The sequence below is a fragment of the Colias eurytheme genome, chromosome 14 (genome assembly GCF_061535395.1).
Source record: "Colias eurytheme isolate Ceu_HAF_F1 chromosome 14, ilColEury1 Martin Lab GWU primary, whole genome shotgun sequence".
Lineage (NCBI taxonomy): Eukaryota > Metazoa > Arthropoda > Insecta > Lepidoptera > Pieridae > Colias > Colias eurytheme.
In genome coordinates, this window is record NC_142993.1 from 1128599 (window position 1) to 1144432 (window position 15834).

Consider the following 15834-nt stretch of genomic DNA (forward strand, 5'->3'; position numbering starts at 1 on the left):
TTTGTTTCTGAGTATCTAACTACTTTTCATGGAGTAATATAATATATTGGTACTTTTCATTTTGTTAAAGTTTCGTGGGAAAGTGCTATAGAGAAAATACGGATTGTGCAAGATCGACTTAATGAATTCTCCATCGGCGAAGTAACTTTTGTTTCAATGTAATCTCCGCTTAATCTCCGCAAAGCTGTAAATCCTTCCGGATAAGAACAAAAGAGTGTTGTCACTACATTTTTTTTTCAAATTGTGCGAAACACGCAAAAGTAATGGACTCCGGACATGACTAAGTTGAATAGAAACTGGTAACCCAGTTTTAACAATGGCAGCACTAAAGTCTAATGCAAATGGTGGCATAAAAACTGGGCAAACTTTTGTTCAAGGCGTTAAGGTATAAAATCGCGTTCTCTTTTGTAAAAGCTTCTGGTTTTAAGTACAATAGTTCATTGAATGAGCGGATTACTTTGGGCATCATTATCAGTGTTACACCTTTTCATAAAGATTCTTAGTTCGGTGATAAGATTCATGGGTATTTTGGTTATTAGTCACTGCTTATCTTAAACCACGAAAGGTTGGATATCTTTTTTTGTTATTTTGGTTTACTTATTTTAATGCACTCCAAATAATAGTAATATATCACCTTGAAATTGACCTGATAGTAAAATTATTTTAAGTTCTTAATTATTGTAAACCATATGTATGTTTATTGAAATGCAGATATCGACCATAAAAATTGTATTTAGTCAATCTAGAGAAGCTCTAATACGAATGCCGTGCTATCTTGACAAATTTCTGTAACATTATATAAACATATTGTGTTTTGCACTATGTAGGTACCTACGATAAAGATATTAAGATATTTTAACCAACTTCCATAACAAAGAAGGAGAATCAATGATCATCTGTATGCATTTCTTTATTATTTATGCTTTTAGCTACCATATTAATAAAACTGGATAAATTATAAAGATCAAGATACCCCTTGTGACTACTATATAATATGTTTGTGAATGAGAGAGATAATAGACTCTTTTAATGTCAATATTATTTTATATCATAATAGGTGCGATCATGCCCTGGGCCGATTATGATGCTTTAAGTGTCAGGCAAATATTTGTCCGTGATGCCAGCGAGCCGATTTCAAACTAATCCCAATTCGAGGAGACAAATCTTTTTGATAGAAAAAAAATTAAAGTTCGTATCGACTTGTTCTACTGGGTTCTGTACTTTTCGTTTGCATTGTACAAGCGTATAGTTAGAGCTATTTAAAATACAACCAATGATGCTTATTCTGATGTAAATAAAGAAAAAAAAAATATATTACTTTCGTTTTGTAAACCAATTCGTTTTTAAAGACTATTTAAAAATTATATGTATATGAAAATTCAAAAGTAAAATTTAACGCGTATTTTTTATACTGAACTATTTATATTTTTATGAATGTTATTAATAGTTCACATTATTCAATGTACAAAATTAAAATTATTTTAAAACTATTTGTAAACGGAACCCAAAAGCATTAGTGAACTTAGCACATAATATGAGTGACAATGACACGGGTACAATGGTATTCACGGTCCCCTGCTATTTATTTGTGAATAATACAGAATTATCCCGCCATAATACCTATACACAATAAATTGTGTTACTTTTTATTTGGCCACTGGTGTCAACGATGACGCCAGCTTGGGAAGCCATGATGTTTATCTAAACTTTCTTAGAATTATTTTGTATTTATTTATGGATATCGTGATATTATATTATAGTTGTTTTTTATTTAGGTACCTACATCTTAATGTTGTGTGTAATGATTAAATTTTGTTTGGTGCGAGATTTAACACCCTATCTATTCGGACATTATTAAATTCAAAATTAAAATACTTTTTTTCAATCTGATTACTTACCTGGCACTTGCAAAATACTTTCCAGTTACTATATTTCCACACTATGCATATGATAGGTACATTAGGTACCATAAATTTATGGTACAATTTGTTTGTATTTTTCTGTCTCGAAGAAAAAAATATTTAAACATATTAGAACAATCTCATTTCAAAATAACCAAAACAATTTTCAAAAAAAGAAGCACTGGAAACAGTCTATAAAGCCAAATGATTGGTAAAAAAAAAACAAAATGACGTGTTGAAAGCCCACTACTGCAATCAAAACATCGTGTAATCTCTTTTGTAGTTGTTCTGCGGTGTTAAGATAAACCTTTTCTGTAGTTTTGATCGTATCTTTACACCTTGGTTTTATAAGAAATAAATGTTAAGCTGCTAATGTCGTCTTTTGTTTTTTTTACAAGCCTATTCATAATCTTACCTACTTCGTATCTTAAAATATATTCACAACCGTTTTGTTGGAGAATATTAATGTGTTAAGGTGATGAATTAATTTTTCTAACATTTACGGCCCTTTTCAAACCTTCCTAATTTTTATATTATTAAAGTTGTCGTGATGAAAATTCTTGACAAGAAAGTTCAATAGTAACACAATACGTCTACCGTTTTAGAAACATGATTCCATGATATTTTCTCGATAGAAAAAAAATACAAAGTTATCATTGTTATTTTTTTTTAATCTCTGGCATCTTCAAAATAACAAACGTAAAGTTACGACTTTTTGGATATTAACTATAAAATATACAACCTATACGTCTACCGTGTTAGAATTTTGAAATATGCGATGGTTTTGAAATAAACAAGAAATACTTGAAATTAGCGCGCGACCAGCCAATATAGCGAGAGCCGCCCTGTACCTTCCTACCCCGATCGCTGCACGAGTCATTCCCGCTACGGCTGTCACACGGGGAACTTGTGTCGCTCGCGCAATCGTAAAAAAGGGTGACAACACGATAAGACAAATGGGGACGATAAAGAAAATAAGAAGAAGAAACATAAAGGTTGGAGGAAAAAGAATGCTTACAATTGGAACAAATTAATGAAGTAAGTTGGTTTTATTTTAAATTTGATGATAATTGTATTATAGACGATGTTTGATATGTACCCCTGTTTTAAGTACATAACGAATGTGTAAGATTTTTTCATTTATAGCATAAATAATCTTTTCAGAAATCCGGAATCCAGAAGGAAAATAAACCCACTGATTGTTCACAATGTGAATCCACTCCTTCGTAAGTACCTTTATTCAGTCAAAAATGTATGTTATCAAAGCTCTACTGGTTTTATCGCATGATTCCATTTTTAGCAAAAAGCAACAAAGTGCAAAGAAATAAAAAATCATGGTGAACTTAGTGGAAGTATGGCGGACATAATATGGAACAGGAGCTCATTGGAGTAGTATTATATTTAAAAAAAATACGAAATAATTTCAAGAATTACATTTCTTAGAAGGTGGTTAGATAAGTATGTTGTATAAAGAATTTGATGTTGATATTTATTTCATTTATACTTACTACACCTGTGCGGGAAATTGCTTAGTAATAAAACAGGTTTATATTCATATTTACATAGTAATGTGAGTTTTCATTTCGAAAAATTTTGTGTAAGTATATTAAATTGAGTTCCTGGGTGATCTGGAAACACAATTGGGCCCGGAAGATGGCGCTGCAGTCTCAACCGATTTGGATGAATATTTGTGTGCACATTTCATTTTTGTGTGATGATTGGTTGATTCGCTTTCACATTAGCTAATATTATGTATTTTTGTTGTTAGAAAGTAAACTTAATTTAATGTTTATAATACATTATTAATGTGCCTCTGGAAAACATACAGCATTGTTATGAAGCAGTGTATACTCAACCATAGATACGGAATGATTTCCATAGACTACATACAACCTCTAGTTCCAATTTATTCCGCTAGACGTCGTCGCTGTCACCAGCAAGGTGATGGGGGAACCAAATTCATTTTTCGAATCATAGCGTTGTGTACTCTCGCCATAGGCGGTCGTTTCAATAAGCATTACTAGTGTACAAGTGTTCAAAAGTGCTAGTGTGTGAATAATTTAATAATTTTTCAAAGTCAACCGTTACTGTTCGTAATGAATTCGCCACCTAACAACGACTTCGAGGCGCCTTCTGGGGCCCCGACGGGCTCAGAAGGCCATCGTTCTGCTGCTTCGCCCTCGTCAGCGAGCCGGAGCGACAACAAACGGAAGAAATGTACTTCAAGTTCGAGTGACAGCGACTCGGACCCGGAGGTCGACGTGCCGACGACCAAGAAACAAAAAACGAGTACTGAGGTAACCGCCGATCCTCGGATCGACGCACTATATGCCCAGGTCAGTTTTCTTACAAATTATTTAATGCAGCAACAAAGTGCTCAAAACATAATTGAGTCTGATAATAATGTTGAAGTACCCGCAACCGAAAATATCGAATTTTTGTCGAAGCCATCAACGAGTGCAAACAAATCAATAGATTTAGGCGTATGTAAAACGGTTTTTGACGAGAAAAAAGTTCTTAAGCCCGCAAATGAAAAATTATTACGTCAATTAATCGAGCTTCAACAATTTAATTCGCCAACGTGGCCTCATATTCGCTATTCCAAAGCATTAACGGACATGCTAGCCGCACCAGGTTTTTGTAGTTTAAAAATTAATGACGAAATGTGTTCTTTAAACAAGGGTAAAGATTTCTTATCATCAACCGAAGAAATTATGGCCGCGATTACAAATGCATTATTACAGCAAAGGGAACTATTACAATCGGGCTTACAGGAGCTCATTAATTGGGCCCACAATTCTCAATCAGAACTTAATCCTGATAATCTTTTTAAAAAAATTTCTGACGCGTTTGGTACTACATCTCCGTCATATAAGCTATCGGAACAAACATTACAAATTGTGTGCGGTAAAAGAGCGGAGTGTATCGAAATTAGGAGAAAAAGATTATTAGATGGAATTAGGGATAAAAATATTCAAAGCGCGCTTAGGAATATCCCTCCGAGCGAAGAACATTTATTTAATAAGACCAAACTCTTAACGTTTATACAATCGCTAGGCGGTCCTCACTTTTGGTTACTACCCTCACAATCACAAATTTATAAAAAAACGGAACCACTTAAAAAGAAGTACAAGAATTCGTTACCTTCTACTTCCAAGGCTCAATACCGTTCGAGCAAAAACGTTACTCCAGATACATATAAAAATTCGCAAAGTACTTTTAAAAAAACAAATAATTTTAAACAAACTAAAAATAATTCCTTTCGAAACAAAGAAGAGAGGAAGTGACTATCCGACACACTTCAGGGGGGGTTGTTTAAAAGCTTTCAAGAGCCGTTGGCAAGCTTTGGGCGCGAACAAGTTTATAATTTCGGCAATAACACACTTTCGATTGCCCCTGGTAAAAAAACCGCCATTAATAAGGCCAACAAAGGAAATTATGAAACAGTATTCAACAACCCCGTCCCCTGCAATGTCTCAATCAATACAGGAGCTTCTGGATCAAGGTGTACTGCAGATCGTCACCAAAAGAACTCCCAGTTTTATTTCAAAGCTTTTTCTGAGGAAGAAAAGCGACGGCACTATGCGTCCGATATTCGACCTGCGGGAGCTGAACAAATTTATAAAGGCAAAGCACTTTCGCCTCATTTCGCACTCCACAGTTCCCGAGTTTCTCCAGCCTGGGGACTGGATGATAAAGCTAGACATCTCGTCCGCCTATTTTCACCTGGCCTGCGCCAAGTCTCACCGGCCTTTTATGAGAATAAGTTACCAGCTCCAACTTTACGAAATGACGTGCCTACCCTTTGGCCTAGCGTCAGCACCGTACCTTTTCTCTTCAGTAACATGTTGGGTCGCGGAGACCTTGCGTGCAAAAGGTTGTCGAGTTCTAGTGTATCTGGACGACTTCCTTCTGGTCAATCAGGACCAGTCCAAGTTATGTCGTCAGGCTGCGGAAGCCGTGCGGCACTTGGAATATCTGGGATGGCAGATAAACTACCAAAAATCGGTTTTGACCCCCACTCAAGACTTGGAATATTTAGGCATACGATGGCAGACTGCAAAAAATGTTATGTCACTACCAGAGAAAAGGAGAGACAAGTTAGACAACGCCATAGCTCAGGTTCTGAAGATACAACAGGTAAATCTTCGAGAACTACAATGCCTTTTGGGTCAACTGAATTTTGCAAATTTCGTTATCCCGCGGGGCCGATTACATTGTCGCAGAATGCAGATCTTTCTGCGACGCTTCAACAAGAAGAGATCGCGACAGAAACTGCCAGTCCCAGCTATTGTGGCACAAGAGATGACGTGGTGGCGCGGAGCTACCCGGCACAGCATGCCAATACACAAAAAACCTGCCACCCATTTCCTGGCGACGGACGCTTCGGACTTTGGTTGGGGAGCCCAATTGAATGGGAAGACTATGTCAGGAGTCTGGTCAGTCCGTCAAAGAAGGTGGCATTGCAACAAAAAAGAGCTATACGCAGTAGTAACGGCTATAGAAAAGAATGTAGAACTGTTGCGCAATGCACACGTTCTAATTCAGTCGGACAACAGGACACTGATTGCTTATATTCGGAAAGAAGGGGGGACGAGATCGATAGCCTTGTTAACACTAACTTCCAAGTTGTTACAAATAGTGGACCGCTACAAGATAACGGTGAGCGCATATTACCTACCGGGACGGTACAATATAATAGCGGACAGGCTATCACGAGGAAAACGTCCAGCAGAGTGGCATCTATTACCAAGAGCGACAGCGAAAGTGTTCCAGAAGTGGGGACAACCCCAAATCGACCTGTTTGCCACAAGAAAGTCTGCAGTAGTACAGGAATACGTGTCGATAGACTGCAGAGATCTATCAGCAAGTTATATAGATGCCTTCAGCAGGCCATGGAAGTATCAGCTAGCATGGGTATTCCCACCGCCAAGCCTCATACCACGGGTGCTAGCACATCTAAACAGTGCAACGGGAACGTATCTTGTAGTGGTTCCAGAATGGCCGAAGGCGTTTTGGCTCCAGGACCTGAAGGCCAGAGCCCTGGATCATCCGTACCAGATCAGGAACCTGCCAGAAGTGCTGATAGATGTAACAACACTGTTACCCCCACCACAAGTGCAGACATTAACCCTGAAAGTTTGGAAGATTGGGGGTGGGGCGAACTAATAAAAGATTGGTCTGAGCAGGAAAAGAGCCTGTTAAAGAAAAGCTGGCGAGTTTCCACATTATCAACATATACGCCAGCCCTCAGAAGATGGCTATCCTGGTGTGTCAATTGTTCAGTAAATCCAAAATGTCCAAAGCCAGCGGATATCGCCCGTTTTTTAATACACCTTAACGTCAAAGAGAATTTATCATACAGCACGATATTGGTCCATAAATCAGCTATTTTAACATTCTGCGGTCCTCATATAGAAAAAGAGTCATTTTCAAATTTTATTATTAAACATACCCTTAAAGCAATTGGTGCCTGTAATCCTAAGGCTGTTAGACCGTTGATTACATGGGATCCGAGAACTGTTCTTGAATGGCTCTCGTCTAACCCGCTAAAGGATACCCTATTTGATATTTCTCGTAGAACAGCTACGATATTATTACTGGCTTCGGGCCGACGGGTTCATGACCTTACATTGTTAAATATATCGGATAACAGTTTCTTTGATAATGGTGAAAACATCTACCTAATACCAGCTTTTGGTTCAAAAACAGATACTCATAGTTCTCGTCAATCAGCTTGGAAACTTGCGAAACATCCGGATAAAAACATCTGTCCAGTTACTCTTGTACGGCTTTTAATACAAAAGAGTTATTCAAAACGTAGTGAAGCTAATAATTTAAAAAACCTATTCATAACATTCGGTAATAAAACTAAAGCTGCTTCCCGTACAGTCATTGGGAATTGGGTACGCTCTGTACTCAGAGACAGCGGAATAAATGCTTCTCCAGGCAGCTGTAGATCGGCGGTAGCATCATTAGGATGGCTGGAGAATCAGCCTATAGACGAAATATTATCACGAGGAAATTGGAAATCCTCCAATACATTTTTTAAACATTATTGTCGTGAAATTGAACTATCTAATGAAAATAATCGAAATTTGATTTTTAATACTTTTACATTATCATAGAATATAGATTCAATGAAAATTAATAAACAAATAAATTGTGTATATTTTTGTAGAATATTGTAACGTTATATTGATTGTATATTGATTCAAAGTTAAAGGCTACTTAAAATAGTATATTATTTGAATTTAATTAAACTTAAAATATTGTGCATATTTATGTGACATGATTTAGTGATTACAAGTAAGAAAACATTTAAAATACTATATATTGTTTGAATGTTAGAAAATAAAAATAAGAACATAAGTAGTAGTTTTATTTTATATTTATATTCATCATAGCGTTGTGTCTTTTTATTTCACCAGCAGATAACAAACACGTCTTCATAACAATGCTGTATGTTTTCCAGAGGCACATTAATATAACGGTTTTACATTACAATAAAACCGATATTATGTGCCGAAAAGGAAAACATACAGCATTGCAGGAAGTCCTTCCTGGTGAAGACTATGATTCGAAAAATGAATTTGGTTCCCCCATCACCTTGCTGGTGACAGCGACGACGTCTAGCGGAATAAATTGGAACTAGAGGTTGTATGTAGTCTATGGAAATCATTCCGTATCTATGGTTGAGTATACACTGCTTCATAACAATGCTGTATGTTTTCCTTTTCGGCACATAATATCGGTTTTATTGTAATGTAAAACCGTTATATTATTGGTATAAATAAGCCAGTGTTCGTCTCACATTGCTGTACCTGCCTACCTACCCTACCAGGGCCTAACTTTGTTCTGGCTATTTTATTTTGATTATTTGTAATGAATAATTACAATTATAATAGAGTGCAAAAAATAAATACATGCGTCAATATATTTTGTGTTTTTTTTAAACAATTTTTTTATTTAAAAAAATATCATTCCGACCGCGGCTTTGCCCGCGTGGAATTAGATTACTTATATCGTGAATCCTGTCTTATCCCACAGAAGTGTTCAGTTCGGATAAAAAGTATCCTTTGTGTAAATCCAGGCAATTAGCTATATTTTATCAAAATTGGTAATGTAGTCTTGATGTGATTAAGTAACAACTAACAAAAAAATATACAAATTAACATCCAAAGTTTCGCATCAGTTTTACTGTATTAGTGATATCTTCCACTCTTGACTTTGACTGAGAAGAATTAGGGTTTATAACTTCTTTCAGAAATATTACCTTTCATTTCTGGGCATGACGTAATATCTACGTCAGCATCAAATTCTATCTAAATCCATTCAGTAGTCCGCGTTATTGAGTACCATTTCATTTTTTCAGAGTAACAATATTTTTTGTTATTTTAAAGATTATTTATAACCTGTATTATTTTGTAATAAAGTAAACATTACGAAATAATAATAATTATTAATAATGTCTAAGTAGTTGTTAAAAAGAAGATTATTTGTTTATAAGCAAGAAAATAAAACCAATAAATCAACAATTAAATATATGTATAAGAATATTATAACTGTATGACGACTCCATACATGTTTGTCCCGAGTCGGCCAGCGGCAGCGCGGCGAGTTTGCAAGAATGACACCCGCGTTCGCGATAGCGAGCTATTAGACTCCGCCCGCCAAGCAGTAGATTATTTTTTGTGTATCGTCTTAAATTCTTATTTGAATTTAAAAGGCTGTAATCGATTTTTTCTGGAGCAAAACATTTATAAAGCAATGTCTTGAACGATTATGTTATCTGTGCGTCAAAAACCGTTCCTAAAAAAAAAGAAAAAAGGCGCGTAAAAGTACTTTTTTTTCGTTGCAAATGCAATTGACATTTGAGCATTCAGTTCGTAAATCGTACATAAGTTACAATACATAGGAACAAATTACACTTGTACAATTGGAGCGAAGGGAAGTCGTTCCGACGTAATGGCTGTCGGCATGGGGGTGACTAATAAATCAAATTACTAATATGCACGTTACTATGTAACCAGTGGGGCATGAGCGATATTATTATTTTTAGATATTCGTCGTTACGAGTGGCGATAATAGCGCTGTGGAATAGAAAATGGTTGTAATATTATTTTTATATGAGTAGGTTATCCCGCTGCGTATTCTTTTTTAATTTTTGTTACGGGTAATGGTTTTATAATTGAGTTTAAAATAATTATCGAGTAGGTACCTACTGTCATATTATTTTAGATTAAAAATAGAGATGTATGAAGTATGTATGAAGGTGTAGGAAGGTGATAGTGTTAAGGTGCGTATAAATTAAGCGCGGCAGCCGCGCGAGCCAATGTTCGACCAGAGTTGACGTTCATTTGCTGTGCGAGCCAATATGTAGATATATTTTAAGTTGAACGTAGTTGCCGCGCGCGGCAGGCGATCCATCACGAACATCTCTTCTGTAGGACGCCAAAAGTGTAGTCATTTTCTTTTTCAAGTCAGGAATAGGTATATCCATTTTCTTACTGATTTCTACCCACGCATCATACCTCAGCGATTTATTGCAGTGGTATTGGGAGGATTTGCTGTTCCACAAAAATTTATTAGCGCCATACAATTGTATTAGTAAACGGCACTTTTCGTTGTCCATTTGTAACCTGCAATTATGAAACATCTTGATATTACGGTAGGTAGGTATACTACGCCATACTATAAATTTTGTATGCATGCTACGTCATATTAGTCCAGTACCTATTAGCTACCTAGGTAGGTAGTTTATAAGTTTATTCGAAAAAAATAATATCCCGTCTACATTTCGAACAGTTAGGTACAATATCCTATCATTAGAAAGTTAGGTACCTACCTACCTACTTGCAAAAAAGCAAAATTGTAATTTTCTCTACAATAAAATTGAGATAGATTAAAATCTATTAAATAACTAGCGACGGGCCAGGTAATTTGACTCTATTTGTGGTCAAATAATTGATCGTAATTCGACATTTACAATATACCACTATAAGTATATTTTTCACAGAAAAATGATCTTTATTTCATTGTAATTTGTCTTATTTTTGTTAACATAAGAGACTAGTATCATATTTCGTGGTGTTATTCGATGCTATGGGTTGGTTTTGATACCATTCTTTGGCAATAGAAAATGTCCTGTGGAATTAAATAATCTTCTTTGAGCGTTTAAATAATTAAATTATAGTCTATGTTTAGGGTTGCCTCTTACACGATTAAAACGTAGAGTCATTTTAATAAAAACTGTAGGTTTTTGAAATAAAGTCATATTATAGTTAATAAATAAATTTTATGTATTGTGTCTACCCTAAGAGTATGATAAAAATAAATACAAACTCATTTTCAACCGCTATCCTTAAAGTCTATCTGACATTATTATCAGCGAACTCCGTCTAGGTTCTAAATGATTCCTCTCGTAATTACCTACGTTTTCTTTTATAAAGTCTATGCGGTCATACCTACAAATAAAAAATATAATAACCGTTTAACAAAATTTATCATTTCTAATAAACTACCTCGGCAATTTTTCATTATACAACTTCTATTCCTACCTATTTCATTCACACTTGTACTATTTATACAAAATAACAGTAGGTACCAAATATGTAGATATATTAAAATAATATCTCAGAGATGGAACTCAAAGACGCTTTCACGTTGTAGATACAAAACTGTTATTATACAAGTGAATATAATATCTTGTGAACATTTGTTATAATGTACCTTTCAATAGAATATGCATAATGTTTGTGCTTGCGCAAAGGCAACACCGTGACTGACGATCCTAGATACTAGTGTAAGAGATGGTAACACTGAATTTTTTTTTCAATATATTTTTTCAAAATTTGCATTAAGTAGCTAGTTAATAAAAATAAGGATGTCAAAATCTTCTATCTCTAAGTACTTAGATATCAAATAAAGCATAGATTTTTTAATAGTCTACCGAACTACAGTTGCTACCTATATCTAACACTTATATCTGCGGTTCGCGGTTTCGCCCGCGTGGCTCCGCTCCTGTTGGTCATAGCGTAATGATAGCCTTTAGCCTTCCTCTATGAATGGGCTATCTAACACCGCAAGAATTTTTCATATCGGACCAGTAGTTCCTGAGATTAGCGCTCAAACTCTTCAGCTTTATATTATCAGTATAGATTCGTTGAGCTTTTAAAAGCTTCTAGAACTATAGAGGGTGAAAATTGTGAATAAAAACTACAATTTATCTCTTATTCGTTGTCATTAGTTTAATTCTTAAACGCATTTTCCTTCAATAACTCTTATTACTTCTTAGCCAAGTAAAAAAAAGCAATATTAATAAGAACCACGATTACTAAGCAATTACAAGCAAGTCTCTTGGACTATAATCTGATGCGATGTGAATTAGCACTCTCTCCCATTATACATAAATGAATATCCAAAGAAATGTTCAAGTTTTACTGTATGAATGTTGATTTCTTTTAGCGATAACGGATTATTACAGAGTTAAGTGCTTAATAATGAATTTACAAGAAACAAAAAATTGTAAGTACGAAGCTTTCGTTTGGTTTTGTTAGTTATACGTTTTTTGATATGAGCCCCGATTTGTTTGTTTTAAGCGACGTTCACGCAATTGTGTTTACATCGAATTTAAATGAGATTTGATTAACAAGGGGTTTAGTGCGATAATTATATTTAATGTTTTTTATTATAGGCATTTTTCAAATAGGTCTATACTATGCAATATAATTTCTTAATAATTGTAATAATAAAAAAAATCTATTCAACTTAATATTCAATATTAAATTAAATATATTTCTCTCTAATTATTTTCTTTACTTCGCAACTAGGTACCTACTTGAAGTAGAATTAAAATTATTTATGTTTCAATACATTTGAAGAACTTATAAACTGAAAGCTTGTTGCTTCATTTTATCAGTCAAGTCAGGTGAGACTTGTTTTGCTTTCTGATTATTATTTCTAATTTTGTCAAACAGATACTATTATATGTACATAATTTTAAAACATGCAGTATGCACCTTAACTGTAGGTACCATTACCTAATTATTTGACGCTTTTGATTCATTTAAAAGCGCTTCTACAGATATATTTAAGATCGTCCGTTCCATGTTATTGTGAGATTATGTTTGTCAAGTATAATATGGTGTAAATATGTATCCAATATAAAAGTAACATAATAAATAATTTCGGCCATTGCAACGGAAGCGCCCCGTCGCGACATCATTGTCGCTTGTCATTATGTCGCTTAGGGGACGCCATGTTGGATAGATGCATGATATTTGTTAATAATTTTGTGTAGTTTTGTAAAGATGTAGAGGAAAAATTTATGGGGAATGCAGGTGGTTGGTGGGTAAGTACATAAAAAAAATATATTTATAAAGCATTAGAGTGCTGTTAAACCAAAAAATCTAATTCAACAAAAAAGACCGCGTTCCAACGTTACCATATTGTAATAGGTAATTGAAGTAGTTTTATATTATAGATATAATAAAAAAATAAAATAATAAAAATCTTTATTTATCCATACCTTTTTTACACTGTGCATATTGGATTAAACATCTGAGTAGAGGTAGGGACCGTCGGTACTCGAAAGCCTATGTGAATATGATGTGAATTGATTTTTGTTGATGATTTTTTAATGGTACCCAGCAATAAACCTGCATATCCATACTAATATTATAATTAATGCGAAAGTAACTCTGTCTGTCTGTCTGTTACTCAATCACGCCTAATCTACTGAACCAATTTTCATGAAACTTGGTATGGAGATATTTTGATACCCGAGAAAGGACATAGGCTACTTTTTATCCCGAGAAAATGACACAATCCCGGAAATACCACGGGAACGGGAACTATGCGGGGTTTTCTTTGACTGCGCGGGCGAAGCCGCGGGCGGAAACCTAGTTTTGTATAAATACATTACGTAGGTAAGTATAGATAATTTATGGACATCATATGTTGTTTTCGTCTATTTTGAAATAAATTATGGTTTGGGAAAAGTTTTTTCGGGGTATCCCCCTAATTTTGTAAGTAGGTAACTAAGTAGGTACAAAATTTTTGACCAAAAAAGTTTTTTAACTTTCTAAATGAAAGATCATTGAAATCAGCTATAAAGATACAAACTAACCACAACTTGATGAAATTATCTCGTTAAATTATTTAACTTATACCTAAGTTGTAACCCGAGGCTGGTGTTGGGTTTCGAGGTTAACGCGTTTATTCCGACCAATTAAACATTACGGATAATTCTAAATGCTACCGTATACTTTATCAGTTAAACAAGTGTATATATTAAAAAATCCAAAATATCCTGTATCATAATAATCCGATTAATTTATTTAAAACAATAAAAAATCCTGCTGTTCGCGCTTCATAACAATATGAAATATCACGAAACGAATTTTTAGCATACCTACACTTTGTCCTTCATACCATAGTTTCTTTCGAGAGATGTCCTTACACTGTAGGTATTCCTTCAAACATCTACCACAAAGGTTCTACAATTCAGTATCTGGCACAGATTATCGTCTAATCGCCAGGATTAGTGCGGTGAGCGGTCACAATGCGCTGTCGATCGCGGAGGCGTCCGCCCGTGATAATAATGCCTCGCAATCCGCTTATGGTATGCGCCTGAGTGTAAAGTATAAGCGAAAGCGGTATGGCGATGTCATCGATACAGTTTTGTGCCTCAGATTTCATTTCTTTGTTGAATCGTCATAACATAAATTGATCTCTTACCACTGGAAAACAGTGTCTAGAGAGAAGAGCAGGCATTATTTTAACAGGTATAACCTGTGGGTATAACGTAAGAGAAGCCGCGACTTCTAGCTAGTCTATAGTCTATAGACTATTATATAGTATCTATGCTATATGCATAATTATATAGCTGGTCAGCTGTTTGGTTGAAAATGATAAATGATTGCAAAATAATGATCCCAAAATATTTTAATTCTCTCATTTCTTGTAACTTGTCCCAACTTATTTAGAGTACAATTTTAAAAAGCCTACATCTGAATACAGATTTCCAACTAAACGATGTATTGATGTAGTTTGTTCGACATCAGATTATATACTGACACGGATCATGGTCCAGCGTACAATAGGATCGTTCGTCTGTTGTCAATTATCACAGATTATATTATATGTATGAGGAATAATATGTGTTTGTTTTTAAAAACAGATTTCCAACTAAACGATGTATTGATGTAGTTTGTTCGACATCAGATTATATACTGACACGGATCATGGTCCAGCGTACAATAGGATCGTTCGTCTGTTGTCAATTATCACAGATTATATTATATGAGAAATAATATGTGTTTGTTTTTAAAAACGAAACAAAGAGTTTATTGTCGTAAGATGTTCTGTTGCTTAGTAATAGATAACGGCTGGACTGATTTCAATTAAATTCGATTCATAAACTATAATTTTGTGTAAGTAGTACAAAACTGAGAAACGAACAATTAGTTTAATTTGGGTATCTAATTTATTTATACATATTTAAATAAGTATTTACACACCCATATTGTGGGTAGAATGTAATTAGCGCTTTAATATTGTAGGTAATAACAACAACTAGGTACATGTAACTGCATTCGTGCAAATAAATGTAGGTAATTTGAATTTGAAAAACAAAAATAGATTGTAATTGGAACTTTTCCCCTTGAAACTAAGCTTTTTACCCATTGTATTGATATTAATCTTTTCGTATATTTTATATCCCTTGTAATCTGTTCTCCATTAGAATATACCATGCCTATAAACAAATCTATGCTTAATACTGACCCTATGCCCGCAATAAGCTTTAAGTAAACATAAACATTATTCTAGTAAACCGATAAGCCAGGCTCCCACAAGCGATTAGTTCAACCCTCTATCATAATACCACCATTTTTAACCCATAAAACTGAAAATGCCAAACGAATATAAC

General features: G+C 34.7%; 1 protein-coding gene across 1 annotated transcript; it reads left to right on the plus strand.

Annotated features, from left to right (window-relative positions):
- Positions 1-3997: 3997 nt before the first annotated feature.
- LOC149902691 (uncharacterized) lies at positions 3998-8302 on the plus strand. Its single transcript, XM_090109687.1, has 2 exons — positions 3998-5114; positions 5391-8302. The coding sequence occupies exons 1-2, from the start codon at positions 3998-4000 to the stop codon at positions 8027-8029; spliced, it is 3756 nt and encodes a 1251-aa protein (XP_089965813.1). The 3' UTR covers positions 8030-8302.
- Positions 8303-15834: the final 7532 nt, after the last annotated feature.